At 43.0% G+C, this 17,589-nt stretch overlaps 2 protein-coding genes across 2 annotated transcripts in view; one reads left to right on the forward strand and one right to left on the reverse strand.

Moving 5' to 3' along the window:
- LOC112259572 (calcium-activated potassium channel subunit beta-3) lies at positions 1-6,561 on the forward strand. Its single transcript, XM_024434208.2, has 4 exons — positions 1-5; positions 1,599-1,802; positions 3,431-3,605; positions 5,038-6,561. The coding sequence occupies exons 1-4, from the start codon at positions 1-3 to the stop codon at positions 5,431-5,433; spliced, it is 780 nt and encodes a 259-aa protein (XP_024289976.1). The 3' UTR covers positions 5,434-6,561.
- Positions 5,982-17,589, reverse strand: part of LOC112260202 (phosphatidylinositol 4,5-bisphosphate 3-kinase catalytic subunit alpha isoform) — a 22,382-nt gene continuing 10,774 nt past the window's right edge. Inside the window, exons 12-21 of the mRNA XM_024435127.2 lie at positions 12,587-12,751; positions 12,186-12,289; positions 11,744-11,915; positions 11,417-11,523; positions 11,119-11,240; positions 10,866-10,944; positions 10,127-10,297; positions 9,652-9,769; positions 9,243-9,394; positions 5,982-8,939 (exon numbers count right to left, since the gene is read on the reverse strand). Coding sequence (XP_024290895.1) covers positions 8,669-8,939; positions 9,243-9,394; positions 9,652-9,769; positions 10,127-10,297; positions 10,866-10,944; positions 11,119-11,240; positions 11,417-11,523; positions 11,744-11,915; positions 12,186-12,289; positions 12,587-12,751 — 1,461 coding nt within the window. The 3' untranslated portion in view covers positions 5,982-8,668. The remainder of the gene's footprint in view (positions 8,940-9,242; positions 9,395-9,651; positions 9,770-10,126; positions 10,298-10,865; positions 10,945-11,118; positions 11,241-11,416; positions 11,524-11,743; positions 11,916-12,185; positions 12,290-12,586; positions 12,752-17,589) is intronic.

The raw sequence follows: 17,589 nt of genomic DNA on the forward strand, positions 1-17,589 counted from the left end.
ATGAGGTAAAATAGATATGCAGCGTAATCATAAATAAAAGTAGACCTTTCACAAATGTTCTCATTTCAAGCAAAACAAGACTGCATCTTCACAAAACAATAACAAAAGTGCCTGTTTCTGAAAAAAGTGATTTGATTTCTGAACAAATAAGAAACCACAGGTTTAATATTTATCTTTCCTACTCTCTCCCACTTCACTTCTCCATCTCTCTTCTTTAGTGAGAGAAATGGGCTTTTGCTTGCCCTGCCAGTAATTTGAACCTTGGCTGGAATGGAGTCCGTGCCATTCTCATGCACATACAGTGGGGCAAAAAAGTATTTAGTCAGCCACCAATTGTGCAAGTTCTCCCACTTAAAAAGATGAGAGAGGCCTGTAATTTTCATCATAGGTACACTTCAACGATGACAGACAAAATGAGGGGAAAAAATCCAGAAAATCACATTGTAGGATTTTTAATGAATTTATTTGCAAATTATGGTGGAAAATAAGTATTTGGTCACCTACAAACAAGCAAGATTTCTGGCTCTCACAGACCTGTAACTTCTTCTTTAAGAGGCTCCTCTGTCCTCCACTCGTTACCTGTATTAATGGCACCTGTTTGAACTTGTTATCAGTATAAAAGACACCTGTCCACAACCTCAAACAGTCACACTCCAAACTCCACTATGGCCAAGACCAAATTGTAGACCTGCACCAGGCTGGGAAGACTGAATCTGCAATAGGTAAGCAGCTTGGTTTGAAGAAATCAACTGTGGGAGCAATTATTAGGAAATGGAAGACATACAAGACCACTGATAATCTCCCTCGATCTGGGGCTCCACGCAAGATCTCACCTCGTGGGGTCAAAATGATCACAAGAACGGTGAGCAAAAATCCCAGAACCACACGGGGGGACCTAGTGAATGACCTGCAGAGAGCTGGGATCAAAGTAACAAAGCCTACCATCAGTAACACACTACGCCGCCAGGGACTCAAATCCTGCAGTGCCAGAAGTGTCCCCCTGCGTAAGCCAGTACATGTCCAGGCCCGTCTGAAGTTTGCTAGAGAGCATTTGGATGATCCAGAAGAAGATTGGGAGAATGTCATAGTGGCCTAGCCAGTCTTCAGATCTCAACCCCATAAAAAAATCTTTGGAGGGAGTTGAAAGTCCGTGTTACCCAGCAACAGCCCCAAAACATCACTGCTCTAGAGGAGATCTGTATGGAGGAATGGGCCAAAATACCAGCAACAGTGTGTGAAAACTTTGTGAAGACTTACAGAAAACGTTTGACCTCTGTCATTGCCAACAAAGGGTATATAACAAAGTATTGAGATAAACTTTTGCTATTGACCAAATACTTATTTTCCACCATAATTTGCAAATAAATTCATAAAAAATCCTACAATGTGATTTTCTGGATTTTTTTCCCTCATTTTGTCTGTCATAGTTGAAGTGTACCTATGATGAAAATGATCTTTTTAAGTGGGAGAACTTGCACAATTGGTGGCTGACTAAATACTTTTTTGCCCCACTGTATGTGTGTTCATTCATGAGCGTGTGTGTTCATTTGCGTGTGTGCATTCATTCATGTGCATGTATGTGTGTGCCTATGACAAAGGGAGATCCTCCACCCTTTGGCGGCGAGGGAGCAGGTGTGGCGGAGAGGAGGGTACGGGCGTGGAGGGGAGAGGGCCAAGGCTCAGGTGATGGCCTCCAGTGTGGGGGAGGACAGAGCCATGCTCATGGGCTTCAGCATGATGGCCTTCTCTGTGCTCATGTACTTTCTGATCGGGATCACTCTGGTTAAACCCCACCTAAACAGGTAAGGTAGGCCTCTGTCAATATGACGTTTATATGTGGAGCAGAATCACTATCTGGTGAGTGGACACAGGTGGTTTTGTACACTTACAATAGGTTATATTTCTAAGAATCAATCATATGATTCTAAGAATCAAAATCATCTGGGCTGAATTCGTAGGAGATGACTGTACTGTACCTTATGATCATCTTCAAAGTGAAGAATTTGAGTTAATACAAGATGGCCAATAATAACACTACTGTAACACTATTGTAGGTGTCCTTGTGCATGCATTCATAACGCCTTTATAACAGCTATAGAAAACATAACATTTGTCATAAGTTGTCAGGAATTGTTGTAACTAGTTATGAGAATCCCCACATGATGTTATAAAATAGTTATAATTGGTGTTATAGGTGATATTTCATACTGTTGTCATGCTCTAAGGGAAACTGTTAATAACAACTGCTATTACATAGTCTGCATGAAAACGTATGTCATATGTTATTACATGCTACTCATAGTCTACATACAAGGTATTATATCAGGTTATTAATTAATTTACCAACCTCTGTGTCACATTACATTGAATGGAATAATGGGCATCATAACCATGTCATATACCCTTGTAAAGTGTGCACAGACACTAAGTAAATTGACATTCATTTGAGGTGTTATAAAACCGTTATGAATTTGCTTATACCATAGGATGAGTTGAGAGTATCACAAAACATAACCATTTAAAGAATCTCTAAGACATATGGGCAAAGGGGAGTATAGATGTACTTATGATTTGTATTTATTTTGACGAGACAACCACCAGTATGACAACAGTATGAACAGTCATCAATAAACCAATTATAACTTGTTTTATAAAATAATGTGGAGTTCCTCATAACTAGTTATGACAACTTATAACAGCTTATGACAAATGTTATCTTATATAGATGTTATAAAGTTGTTGTTAATGCATGCATAAGGACAGCTACAGTGTTACCATAACTTTTCATCAGTGGTGGAAAAAGTACCCAATTGTCATACTTGAGTAAAAGTAAAGATACCTTAACAGAAGATGACTCAAGTAAAAGTAAACACCACCCAGTAAAATATTACTTGAGTAAAAGTATTTGGTCTGAAATGTAATTAAGTGTCAAAAGTGAAAGTATAAATAATTTCAAATTCCTTATATTAAGCAAGCCTGAAGGCACAATTTTGTTGTTTGTAAAATGTATGGATAGCTGGGGCGCACTCAGACGCCATTTACAAATAAAGCATTTGTGTTTAGTGAGTCCTCCAGATCAGAGGCATTAGGGATGACCAGGGATGTTCTCTGTTTAGTGAGTCCTCCAGATCAGAGGCATTAGGGATGATCAGGGATGTTCTCTTAATACTGTAAGTGTGTGAATTGGGCCATTTTCCTGTCCTGCTAAGCAGTCAAAATTGAACTAGTAGTTTTGGGTGTCAGGTAAAATTTATGGAGTAAAAAGTACATTTTCTTTCGGAATGTAAGTGAAGTAAAATTAAAAGTAGTAAAAAATATAAATAGTAGAGTACAGATACTTATAAAAAAACTACTTAAGCGGTACTTTTTAAAGTATTTTTTACTTAAGTACTTTACACAACTGCTTCTCATCAACTGCTGATGGTTTCAGTGACTGGCATGAGGAGGCCAGCTGCTTGCTGGTCCAGGTTGATGTTCTGGATGAGTGGGCCGACTGCAGAGGGGTCAGCACTGCCCCATGCCTGAGGGTTCTGGTCAACCTCAGTACCTCTGGACAGAAGGCTCGCCTGCACTACGATGAAGAGTCTGTACTCCTCAACCCTGAGGTACAGTTGAAGTCGGAAGTTTACATACACCAAATACATTTAAACTCAGTTTTTCACAATTCCTGACATTTAATCCTAGTAAAAATTCCCTGTCGTAGGTCAGTTAGGATCACCACTTTATTTTAAGATTGTGAAATGTCAGAATAATAGTAGAGAGAATGCTTTATTTCAGCTTTTATTTCTTTCATCACATTCCCAGTGGGTCAGAAGTTTACATACACTCAATTAGTATTTAGTAGCATTGCCTTTAAATTGTTTAACTTGGGTCAAACGTTTCGGGTAACCTTCCACAAGCTTCCCACAATAAGTTGGGTGAATTTTGTACCATTCCTCCTGACAGAGCTAGTGTAACTGAGTCAGGTTTGTAGGCCTTCTTGCTCGCACACACTTTTTCAGTTCTGCCAACAAATTTTCTATGGGATTGAGGTCAGGGCTTGTGATGGCCACTCCAATACTTTGACTTTGTTATCCTTAAGCCATTTTGCCACAACTTTGGAAGTATGCTTGGGGTCATTGTCCATTTGGAAGACCCATTTGTGACCAAGCTTTAACTTCCTGGCTGATGTCTTGAGATGTTGCTTCAATATATCCACATAATTTTCCATCTTCATGATGCCATCTATTTTGTGAAGTGCACCAGTCCCTTCTGCAGCAAAGCACCCCCACAACATGATGCTGCCATCCCTGTGCTTCACGGTCGAGATGGTGTTCTTTGGCTTGCAAGCCTCCCCCTTTTTCCTCCAAACATAATGATGGTCATTATGGCCAAAAAGTTATATTTCTGTTTCATCAGACCAGAGGACATGATAATAAGTACAATCTTTGTCCCGATGTGCAGTTGCAAACCGTAGTCTGGCTTTTTTTATGGCGGTTTTGGAGCAGTGGCTTCTTCCCTGCTGAGCGGCATTTCAGGTTATGTCGATATAGTACTCGTTTTAATGTGGATATAGATACTTTTGTACCTGTTTCCATTACATCACTTTCTGGAATTTTCCAAGCATTTTAAAGGCACAGACAACTTAGTGTATGTAAACTTCTGACCCACTGGAATTGTGATACAGTGAATTATAAGTTAAATAATCTGTAAACAATTGTTGGAAAATGTACTTGTGTCATGCACAAAGTAGATGACCTAACTGACTTGCCAAAACTATAGTTTGTCAACAAGAAATTTGTGGAGTGGTTGATAAATGAGTTTTAATGACTCCAACCTAAGTGTATGCGAACTTCCAACATCAACTGTAGAATAAAGGCGACCAGTGACTGAATGTCGCTAATATGAGAAATTTGCTTCAGTCATTAAGGAGAAGCTTCCATCCGGAGTGACTGGTGTCTAGCTTATGTGCATTAGTCATGCGTGCAAGTCATGATATATATCGGACTTAGATAATATAAACAAAATATGTATACTATTTTTCCCTTATCATTGCAGTGTTTCTACATACCCAAATGTCAAGTAGACAGGAAAGTCCTTGTGGGCGAAGTGCAGAAAATCCAAAACACTTTGGAGGAGACACAAGGCAGTGAGTTGCGTTGTCTTTCCGACCCCAGAAAATACCCAGAGGACACCATTTTGAAGAGGAAGTACACGTTAGGCCTTGCCCTGTGGTCTCTGCTGTGGCCCAGCTTGATGCTGGGTGGGGGAGCTCTACTAGTGGGCCTGGTGAAGCTCAACCAGAGACTGGCACACCTCTGTACGGAGCTGGGTAATGAGGTAGCAGGGGGTAGGCTGACAACGATGACAAATACCCAAGGCAAACTCTATCAGCTCCTTAGGTGGTCTGGCTCTGGACAGCACTCACCTATGCAGGATGACTCAGTGAAGTGATAGCTGACAGTGGCTGTGCTCCAATATGCAATAAGTGTACTACAATGTGTATTGAATATATCCAGTGAAAGGACATGGAGATAACATACTGTGTAGGTGATCCCCACTGTAAGGAAGGGAGTCTATGGGTTGATGTAGTAGGAAATGGAAATAATTACGTTAACCACCTTGTCCTGGATTCTTTTTAAATTGATATGCACAAGGGCTGCAGGGAATCCCACTGTATGACTGAATAGTAGTGGAGGCTGGCTCATAATAAATGGCTGGAACTGAGCGAATGGAATACCATTCTAGCCATTACCACTAGCCCCTTCTCCCCAATTAAGGTGGCACCAACCACCTGTGCTGAATAAGCTGACTTGAAGGTACTTTTTCCTGGTACGGTTAGTCAAAGCAGGTACTATAATCAACTAGCCGCATTTCTCTGTCAATATATGGGGACGAGGTTAGATATTACTGAAACGATGTAGGATTAACTGAGTTTTTATATTGTCCTTTTTAAATATCATGGCAAATGGATAAGAAATTAAATGCATTGGTTCTCAAAATATGAGACAGGGATACAGAGAATTTTTATTAAACAGTACAATGAGTGAATGAATACAGGATTCTTTCCAGACATGGTAAAATGAATGAGTATGAAAGATTAATTAGTGCATACTACAGGTCAAACAATATTTACAAAGATGAATAGCTAGATAAGAATATCAGCTTTAAAAACATGCAGGATAGCTTTTCACCATTGTGCTTTTACACTGTACTCATAGTCAGAGCAGCAGACCTTCAGTGAAACTCCACTAGATACATTTTCCTCCTTCATTCATTCGTCACTCGTTTCTCATTTCAACGGCAACAAGCTGTCTACTGGGGTGTAAAAGGATGTATTATGCATAAGTCCAATGTTTTTGGGAGGGTTAGCGATTATATTTTGAGTTTGTCTACATTTAGAATACAAAAATATATTACCTCTAGAGTTATACAAGGAAAGTGATTTGCACAAAGTAGCAGTTCTCTTCATGGTGTGCCATTGTACCTCACCAGTAACAAAAAAAGGTAATTAACATGAACTTCAAGTAAACACTAGTAAGAGAAAAGGATGACATTTCCCACAGCAAAAATGAAAAGAAACATTTATGATAGCTCTTGCATAGTGTATGTACTATGGGTATTGTAGTTGTCTCGTTTTGACTGGGTCCTGCCCAACAGTCTGTAACCTGTACAGAAACACACACAGTAAATCATTTGGTGAAGCTGGCATACAACTGACTAATAACCTAGCACTATGCAATGAGCAAACTGCAGGATCCACACTTACAAGGGAAGTTGTCGGGGAAGGGAACAGAAAAAGACACTTGAAGGGAAAACCATTCACATCAGTAAAAAAAAAAAAAAACTTTACTGTATAGGGAGTTCATATGAAAAGAGAATGCTGAGGAAGTCTGGAATAGTGTCTAATCTATACATACTTGAATTTTATAAAGACAGGGTGAAGCAAATTCCAATTCAGTTGGAGAAAAAAAAATGGTTTCAAACGCTTCCTAAAATGTCTGTTTAGATGTTTCACTGATAGTTTTCCGACCTGTGGGTTGTTTCTTTTCATTAGTTTCCTAAAGTGAAAGGCAGGGTACAATAGCCTTTTTTCAGTTCTTCCAGAGTCACCCTGTTAGGGAAGAGAAGTGATACTGTCACAGTGCATAATTGTACATTTGTCTCCTGTGTACTGTCTGTACATAGTTGAGACACCCTTAATGCCGTGTATATGCACAATTCAGAGATACTCCCATCTCTTGACCCTACTTTGCCTTGACACCAGTATTACAAGTCTATAGTACAGTACATAAATATCACAATTTGCATAGTGTAACAGCACGGCATTCTATAACATTGCACATCCTTTTCGCCCCCCCCTTTCCCTTTAAAAACAAAGCAACCAATAAAAACAGAACGAGGATGAATTTGAATATCTATTTCATCTGGGTGTCGCAAAAGGACTTTACAGTTCTTTTCTGTCGGTCATCCAAAACGTCTGCGTTGCAGCCAACGGTGCTGGACGGCAGCCATTTTGCACCTGAATGCTCCACACGCGTCGTAACACTGACAAACAAATACAAATGTTAGAGATCAGTGCTACACAGAAGATACACAGGGATTGGAATAGTAGTGACTCATTCCCACGGTAAGACCAATAACTAAGCTGTCGGGTGTGTGTGTGTGTGGGTGAGAGATATATATTTTAGTACTTTGGCTCAGTAGAAAATAAAGACTAAGAACAATATGTGCACAGTATGGATACGAGACCATTGGGATACTTCTGTACAAAATGTCATACTTGAGGTCACGAAACATGACTGTTTCAATCTGAGGGGACACTGTGTAATCGTCACTTGAGATCAAACATGGGTCAGAAAGTTCTGCTTGCTAGCCTTAAAATTGACAGCAGACGATGAACAGACATCCTCGTGTCTGTTAACCATGCACCACTGGGATTTAACAATGCTGGTGGTATTCTGGGTAGTGTTCATTGGGCTCCAAGCGGAAGAAAACAGACTGCCATGATTTGTCCAATAAGAAACAATTGTTCACTTTCTGTTGCATGCCCTAATGAACATGACCCTGGGCAGGCCTTCATGGTGTCCTGGCGTGCTAGCAGAATGTAGGCTAGAGATCCACTCTGTCCATAGTAAACTAGTGGATGGGGTACTCTATTTAGGGATGCACAATATCGGATGACACTTTAATTTTTTTTTTTTTTTTTTTAAATCGGCCCGCATATCAGTAGACGTGATATATTGACAGATAAAGCAATAGATCACCCTTCATATCACTATCGACTGATAATAAAATAGAGATCAAACATCAAATTGTTTGTAATCATGATTGGTCCCCTAAATTTACAAGGAGAAAACTTTATGGCCATATTGCAATACCAATACGGGAAAAATAATGGCCCAAAAATATGATTATCGTATCAGCCCATAATTTCCCCCATCGGTGCATCCCTAATATCCAGTTGGCACCCTTCTAACGGATGGGTTCATAAGTTAGCGGATGATTTAGAGACCTGTTCTAGCCTTTCACTTCATCCAACAGCTCTATCCATTCATATCTATATTCATGGGTGCTAGCCCCGTCTGCTCTGCCATCTCTGCTCATGGCGAGCTTAGCTAGCGGATGGTGTCGAGATCCGCCCTTGTCCTCTCTGCGTTGCTGTGGCTCTCCAGGCCTATGGAACCTCTCAGTTCATGGCGTGCTGGCGGATGGTGTGAAAGATCCAGTCCATTTTGGTGGTCCAGCCGCCGTGGTGGGCGTCATTCATCTGCTTCATGAAGTAGTCCAGGGCCTCCTGCTCCGTCTTGTCCAGGGCAAGGGTCTTACGGATGTAGGCGATGTCGTCGAACGACTGCAGCTCGGGCATGCCAGAGCCCAGCATCATGGAGAACAGGTTGATGAAGAGGTTGGCGTGCTGCCGGATGGCCAAGTAGGCCTTGTAGCACATCTCCTGAAACCTGGGGGAGTGGGAGGACATTTGTGAACCTAGCTGGGTTAGGAAGCATGTGTTTTTGTGCTAATAACTGTGCTTCAAAATGGCTCCTGAGGGGATTAATAAAGTTGTAATGTATTACCAGTAGAGCAATGATATCATTCTATATCACAATTTCAGGGTTCAGATCAATTAAAAGCTAAATGTAGTCAGAGTTCCCCCATGTAGCCTTTTTTAAAAACACTGCCTTGCACTTCAGAGTAGTGAATCTAATCCCTAATATTCACTGATAGGAAAGTTAACATTAACAAAAATACAGATACTGTACCTCTCAAACTCCCTGGTTTTTGTGCACTCCTGGGTTCCTTTGCTGATAACGATTAAGAAGTCCTGTGTCAAGACAAAAGGCACCCGCTCTCGCTTGTAGCCAAACTTCTTCTTCTTGTGATCCAGGAAATGGCCAAAGTCGATGTGGAATAGCTGCAAGGAGAAAAGACAAAACAAAGAGCATCACAAAAACTGCTGACAGGCCTCCTATAACCAGGGAACGTCAAGAGAGAAAAAAAAAAGTGTCTTTGTAGGGTTGCAAAATTCCAGTAGCTTTCCCATAGATCCTGGTGGAGGATTCCCAGATTTCCTATGCAATTCCAGAAATCTTCACATCAGGATTTCTGGAAAACTAGGTAATTTTGGGAAACATATTAGAATTTTGCAACCTAGGGGGTACTGTGAAGTACCTGTCCATCATCTTTGACCATGATGTTGCTGTTGTGTCGGTCACCGATCCCCAGGATGAAGGTGGCTACGCAGTATCCCGCACACGACCGTGTGAACAAGTCAATGGCCTGGTCATACCTGGACACATGTCAATGGGTATATGTCATTAGACCAAAGACATGAAACTACAACAATCCTATTGTAGCTAAAGAAAGACATCCATAAGGCATTTTATAAGAATACAGTACATTCCACTTATAGGCAATTCGTGGATACTTTTGCCCTTTCAAGGATTAACCCCCCCATGTGACAGTCTATTCCTTAATATACACCCAATATTTCTAACCACATAATCTAGCATGACAAAGCCTTTAGCACCTAGCATAGCTTAGAAGAACACCATGTAGAAGAAAGTAGGAATGAAGGCCTATTGGTCATGCATTCTAAGATGTATGCTATGCTGTTGTGGCTATTGGAACATAGCCTAGTGCTCACATCTCTCCCCTGTTCTTGTCCTTGAGCCACTGGTGCAGCGTGTGGCTGTTGAACTGCAGCGCCCCCTTCAGGCCTCCTTTACACTGGATCTGCATGATGGTGTGGGAGTTCCTCACCACCTCGATCAGGCCCACGCAGTCGCCGATGGACAGGCAGCCGTACGGCAACATCCTGGGGACAAAAACAACCAAATAGGATGACCGGTAGGTCTACCATGGCTACAGTCTTTCATCGATACATCATTCATCTACCAGTCATTCCATCTAGACACACATGCATTGATTCCTTCGGTTCAATCAGAAGTGCATCCTGACGGTCAATCCACCAACGGAGATTGGGATGTGATCAGTACAATATGATACAGATCTAAGAAATATTACTCCTAATCTGGAAGTAACAATTCATTTCCCTGATTCATTCAACTAGGCAAGTCAGTTAAGAACAAATTCGTATTTACAATGACGGCCTACCTATGGAAGCTATACATTCACTCCCTTCAAAAATCAACCCGACTTTCAATCGACCTACATTCCACCGTTCCGTATCTCATTTAGGCTACACTAGCTTCCAGTTCAGAGTTTACATTATTAGCTCCTACGGAAAGTAATGGACTCAATGTTTAACGGATCGGACGAGTCGCTCCTAATTTTAGGCTCCTGCCATCAAGGAGAAGAACATGAAGGGTGTAATGGACTATTCATTCGTGCTGCTGCGTTATTGCGGATACAGGGACTAGTACCTGAGATCAAGCCCCTGGTTCTGCCAGATGTTCTCCATTATCCTAATGATCTGCAGAGTCAGCATGTCCTGCCTCAGATCTGAAGGAGAGGTGAGAGTGAAATAGCAAGATGAGGAGTCTGAGCTTTGATCACACTAATGCAATATGAATCGGTGCCAGGGCAAAATGGGATTAAGTAAGCATGTTTATCGTCTAGTGTGTCCACAGTGAGTCAAGAGGGTTGGGCGATTCATTTTGCATTAGCAAAATGTACCGTCTCCATTTTTGAAGATGATCTCGTTGCTCTGGAAGAGCAGCTCTGACATCATGTCGGGATTCTCCCAGTTGAGCCACAGAGGCCGTTTGGCCGATGACATCATCCGGCACTCTTCCAAGCTGAAAGAGATGGCAAACGTATCAACACAGACTCAGAATAACGTTATGAAAACATTTTGAACACAGTACAGCCTGTCATTAAACCGGAATTTCACAGGACACATTTCTTGGTTTCTTTATTTAAACATTCAGAAGAATATGTGGACGTTCGTGGTTAAGTCTACTGTGAGTAGTACCGGAGGTTTCCCAGCTGGTGAGCTGGGTTGAGCGGAGAGGTGAAGCTCTGTAGGGCATCCATGTAGTCAGGCCTTTTCATCTGCTCCACCAAGAACTTCATCTGAACCTGAGGGCAGAGAGAGCGCACGCTTCACTTTACTGCAAGTGTAGGGAGTCCATAGTCCTGAAGACCAAGGAGGCCTTTATAGCAGTTCCACACTCCTTTTTGCTTAGTATCTAGTTTGTTGTAAGTAAGAGAAAAACATGATCACAAAAAAGACTGATCAATTGAGGCTTCCATATTAGGGTGGGAAGTGGAAAGGCCTTGATCACGTCGCAAACGTTACCTTCTGGGCCTCGTCCTTCTTCTCCTGCTTGAGGAGGTCTGTGAGGTTGATGAGCTTCTCCATGGCCTCCACCTGTCTGCTCAGGTGCTTCAGGTACATGCCACAGGCCCGGCAGTAGGACTCCAGCAACAGACCAAAACGTTGGCTCACTGTCTTGTTGTGCATCTCAGACCTGGAGGCAGAGAGAACAACTTATGCGATTGTGCACCCCTATACAAATGTACTAGCAAGACTTTTCTCAATCAATGTAACCTCTGTAAGCCCTTTCTTTACGTAAACCTTAGAATGCAGAAATTAAGCATGTTCTACAAGATTTTACACCAGCAGAATGGAATTCTGGCTGCCTAAGGCAAATTCAAGCAATCCACAACACACACATTTGGTTTCATAAACACCATAAGGCTAGTGGACTAGTATGGAAACAAACAGATATCAAACTCACTTGAGATGCCAAAAGAAGAAATGGCCTATCCTCTGATTGGTCAAAGCCTTCTTCAGCAGAAAGCGGGCCAGTGGGTTATCGAGGTACTGCTCGTACTTCAGAACCTGGTGGCCAGAAATACAGTATGTTCAGAACACACGCCCAAATAAAATGCATCTGATAGGATTAGAAGCCACCATGTAAAAGAAAGCAGTTAGCCTGAGGGGTCATATTGAATTCTTTATGTAGTGTCAAATAATTAAAACACTGTCAAACGTAGGTGTCAAAGCCATTCAAAAACACATCAAGCTGACAGTCAGTGACAGACATGTTGAATCCAAGAATAGTATGTGAATAGAATAGACAAGCCACACCCCATCTCTTGATTCATTACAGACTAAGAGTGGGTCTTATTATTGTACCTGGACCAGCTGAATGAGGTATTGAGAGAGTCTGTCGTCCGTTAAGTATTTTTCAAGGCACTTCACAGCAAAGTCTCGGATCATGGGATCGGGGAAGTTGCAGTCCAGCAACTCCATGGCTTGTTCTGGCTTTATGGCTGGCCAGTCCTTTAAAAGGCAATACATCTGGAACAAAGATTTTAAAAAATTGGAAAAGTATATAAATTGAAATCAAAGTTAGAAGAACAAACTGGAAAACAAAACGGATGACATGACCGTCAAAAATGGCATCCAATGGCTAAATGAGAAAACTGTGGGTGTGTTCGTAAATTCACTCTGGCTACGCTTGTAAATTCACTCCAGCTATCTACTCCAATTTCAGAGCACTCATCTGAGTGTGCCAAAGTACAGAATAACTGATGAATTTACAAATGTGCAACACCAGTTGAAGATGACCAGTGTCAGTAAACGTCAGCATAAAAACATAATTCAATTGTTGCCAGCAGCACAGTGACTGTAACCAACATTCTAGATAACATGAAAACAGCCTAACCAGCTCTGCTAGGGCGAGTCAAATTGTCAGAGTGAGGTGTCCTCATTTGTGTCTGGAAGTAGCTAGCAAGCCAGCCAACATTAGCTTGGGGGCTAGACTGCCGTTGTAAGGTAAGAACGCTTGGATCAACCTTACTCCGCGCTCTGAACACTCAGAGAGTGAAACGCTCTTAATTTAGACAGACAATCTGACAACACTCTGAAATTACAAATGCCCAGAGTGCAATCTAAATTTACCAACACACCCTGTATTAAGTGAATGTACACTGAACTAAAATATAAAACGCAACATGTAAAGTGTTGGTCCCATGTTTCATGAGCTGAAATAAAACATCCCAGAGTTTATATATGGACATTTCTCTAAAATATCAACTTTGCCAAGATAATCCATTCATCTGGCAGGTGTGGCATATCAAGAAGCTGACTAATTAAACAGCATGATCATTACACTGCTCCAACTTGTGCTGGAGACAATAAAAGGCCACTAAAATGTGCAGTTGTGTCACAATGCCAGATGTCTCAAGTTGAGGGAGCGTGCGACTAGCATGTCCACCAGAGCTGTTGCCAGAGAATTGAATGTTCATTTCTCTACCATAAGCCTCCTCCAACATCGTTTTAGATTATTTGGCAGTACGGCCAACTGGCCTCACAAACGCAGACCACGTGTAACCACGCCAGCCCAGGACCTCCACATTCAGCTTCTTCACCTGGGGGATCGTCTGAGACCAGCCACCCGGACAGATGATGAAACTGTGGGTTTGCACAACCAAAGAATTTCTGCACCAACTGTCAAAAACCGACTCAGGGAAGCTTATCTGTGTGCTCATTGTCCTCACCAGGGTCTTGACCTGACTGCAGTTTGGCGTTGTAACCAACTTCAGTGGGAAAATACTTACCTTCGATGGCCACTTGCACGCTGGAAAAGTGTGCTCGTCACAGATGAATCCCGATTTCAACTGTACTGGGCAGATGGTGTGTATGGCGTTGTTTGATGATGTCAACGTTGTGAACAAGAGTATCCTACAGTGGCGGTGGTGTTATGTATGGGCAGGCATAAGCTACGGACAACGAACACAATTGCATTTTATCGATGGCAATTTGACTGCAGAGATACTGTGACGAGATCCTGAGGCCCATTGTTGTGCCATCCAACTGCCCCCCATCACCTCATGTTTCAGCATGATAATGCACAGCCCCATGTCGCAAGGATCTGTACACAATTCCTGGAAGCTGAAAATTGGTAAATCCGACCACAACTCTATCCTCCTGATTACGGCTTACAAGCAAAAATTAAAGGAGGAAGTACCAGTGACTCGGTCTATACATTTTTTTAAAAAGTGTTCAGATGAAGCAGATGCTAAACCACAGGACTGTTTTGCTATCACAGACTGGAACATGTTCCTGGATTCTTCCGATGGCATTGAGGAGTACACCACAGTCACTGGCTTTATCAATAACTGCATCGAGGACGTTGTCCCCACAGTGACTGTACATACCCCTACCAGAAGCCATGGATTACAGGCAACATTCGCACTGAGCTAAAGGGTAGAGCTGCCGCTTTCAAGATGCGGGACTCTAACCCGGAAGCTTACAAGAAATCCTGCTATGCCCTGTGACGAACCATCAAACAGGCAAAGCGTCAATAGAGGGCTAAGATTGAATCATACTACACTGGCTCCGACAATCGTCTTATGTGGCAGGGCTCGCAAACTATTACAGACTACAAAGGGAAGCACAGCCACGAGCTGCCCAGTGACACGAGCCTACCAGACGAGCTAAATCACTTCTATGCTGGCTTCGAGGCAAGCAACACTGAGGCATGCATGAGAGCATCAGCTGTTCCGGACGACTGTGTGATCACGCTCTCCGTAGCCAATGTGAGTAAGACCTTTAAAGATGTCAACATATACAAGGCTGCTGGGCCAGACGGATTACCAGGACTTGTGCTCCGGGCATGTGCTGACCAACTGGCAGGTGTCGTCACTGACATTTTCAACATGTCCCTGATTGAGTCTAATACCAACATGCTTCAAGCAAACCACCATAGTTCCTGTGACCAAGAACACAAAGGCAACCTGCCTAAATGACTAGTGCTTTGAAAGGATGGTAATGGCTCACAACACCATTATCCCAGAAACCCTAGACCCACTAATTTGCATACCGCCCAAACAGATCCATGCAATCTCTATTGCACTCAACACTGCCCTTTCCCACCTGGACAAAAATAACAACTATGTGAGAATGCTATTCATTGACTACAGCTCAGCGTTCAACATCATAGTACCCTCAAAGCTCATCACTAAGCTAAGGATCCTGGGACTAAACACCTCCCTCTGCAACTGGATCCTGGACTTCGACGGGACGCCCCCAGGTAGTGAGGGTAGATAGCAACACATCTGCCACGCTGATCCTCAACACTGGAGCTCCCCAGGGGTGCGTGCTCAGTCCCCTCCTGTACTCCCTGTTCACCCATGACTGCATGGCCAGGCATGACTCCAACATTAAGGTTGCAGACGACACAGTGGTAGGCCTGATCAACGAAGAGAGCCTATAGGGAGGTCAGAGACCTGGCCGGGTGGTGCCAGAATAACAACCTATCCCTCAATGTAACCAAGACTAAGGAGATGATTGTGGACTACAGGAAAAGGAGGACCGAGCATGCCCCCATTCTCATTGACGGGGCTGTAGTGGAGCAGGTTGAGAGCTTCAAGTTCCTTGGTGTCCACATCAACAACAAACTATAATGGTCCAAACACACCAAGACTGACGTGAAGAGGGCACGACAAAGCCGATTACCCCTAAGGAAACTAAAAAGATTTGGCATGGGTCCTGAGATCCTCAAATGGTTCTACAGCTGCAACATCCTGACTGGTTGCATCACTGCCTGGTACGGCAATTGCTCGGCCTCTGACCGCAAGGCACTACAGAGGGTAGTGCGTACGGCCCAGTACATCCCTGGGGCGAAGCTGCCCGTCAACCAGGACCTCAACACGAGGCGGTGTCAGAGGAAGGACCTAAAAATTGTCAAAGACCCCAGCCACCTCAGTCATAGGTTGTTCTCTCTACTACCGCATGGAAAGACGTACCGGAGTGCCATGTCTAGGACAAAAAAAGCTTCTCAACAGTTTTTACCCCCAAGCCATAAGACTCCTAAACAGGTAATCAAATGGCTACCCAGACTATTTGCATTGTGTGCCTCCCCCAACCCCTCTTTTTACACTGCTGCTACTCCGTTTATTATATATGCAGTCACTTTAACTATACATTCATGTACAGTGAGGGAAAAAAATATTTGATCCCCTGCTGATTTTGTACATTTGCCCACAGACAAAGAAATGATCAGTCTAAAAGTTTAATGGTAGGTTTATTTGAACAGTGAGACAGAATAACAAACAAAAAAATCCAGAAAAGCGCATGTCAAAAATGTTATAAATTGATTTGCATTTTAATGAAGGAAATAAGTATTTGACCCCTCTGCAAAACATGAGTTAGTACTTGGTGGCAAAACCCTTGTTGGCAATCAGAGGTCAGACATTTCTTGTAGTTGGCCACCAGGTTTGCACACATCTCAGGAGGGATTTTGTCCCACTCCTCTTTGCAGATCTTCTCCAAGTCATTAAGGTTGAGGCTGACATTTGGCAACTCAAACCTTCAGCTCCCTCCACAGATTAAGGTCTGGAGACTGGCTAGGCCACTCCAGGACCTTGTGCTTCTTCTTGAGCCACTCCTTTGTTGCCTTGGCCGTGTGTTTTGGGTCATTGTCATGCTGGAATACCCATCCACGACCCATTTTCAATGCCCTGGCTGAGGGAAGGAGGTTCTCACCCAAGATTTGACGGTACATGGCCCCGTCCATCGTCCCTTTGATGCGGTGAATTTGTCCTGTCCCCTTAGCAGAAAAACACCCCCAAAGCATAATGCTTCCACCGCCATGTTTGATGGTGTTCTTGGGGTCATAGCCAGCATTCCTCCCCCTCCAAACACGGCGAGTTGAGTTGATGCCAAAGAGCTCCATTTAGGTCTCATCTGACCACAACACTTTCACCCAGTTGTCCTGACTCATTCAGATGTTCATTGGCAAACTTCAGACGGGCATGTATATGTGCTTTCTTGTGCAGGGGGACCTTGCGGGCGCTGCAGGATTTCAGTCCTTCACGGCGTAGTGTGTTACCAATTGTTTTCTTGGTGACTATGGTCCCAGCTGCCTTGAGATCATTGACAAGATCCTCCCGCGTAGTTCTGGGCTGATTCCTCACCGTTCTCATGATCATTGCAACTCCACGAGGTGAGATCTTGCGTGGAGCCCCAGGCCGATTGACAGTTATTTTGTGTTTCTTCCATTTGCGAATAATTGCACCAACTGTTGTCACCTTCTCACCAAGCTGCTTGGCGATGGTCTCATAGCCCATTCCAGCTTTGTGTAAGTCTACAATCTTGTCCCTGACATCCTTGGAGAGCTCTTTGGTCTTGGC

This window comes from Oncorhynchus tshawytscha, linkage group LG10 (genome assembly GCF_018296145.1).
Source record: "Oncorhynchus tshawytscha isolate Ot180627B linkage group LG10, Otsh_v2.0, whole genome shotgun sequence".
Lineage (NCBI taxonomy): Eukaryota > Metazoa > Chordata > Actinopteri > Salmoniformes > Salmonidae > Oncorhynchus > Oncorhynchus tshawytscha.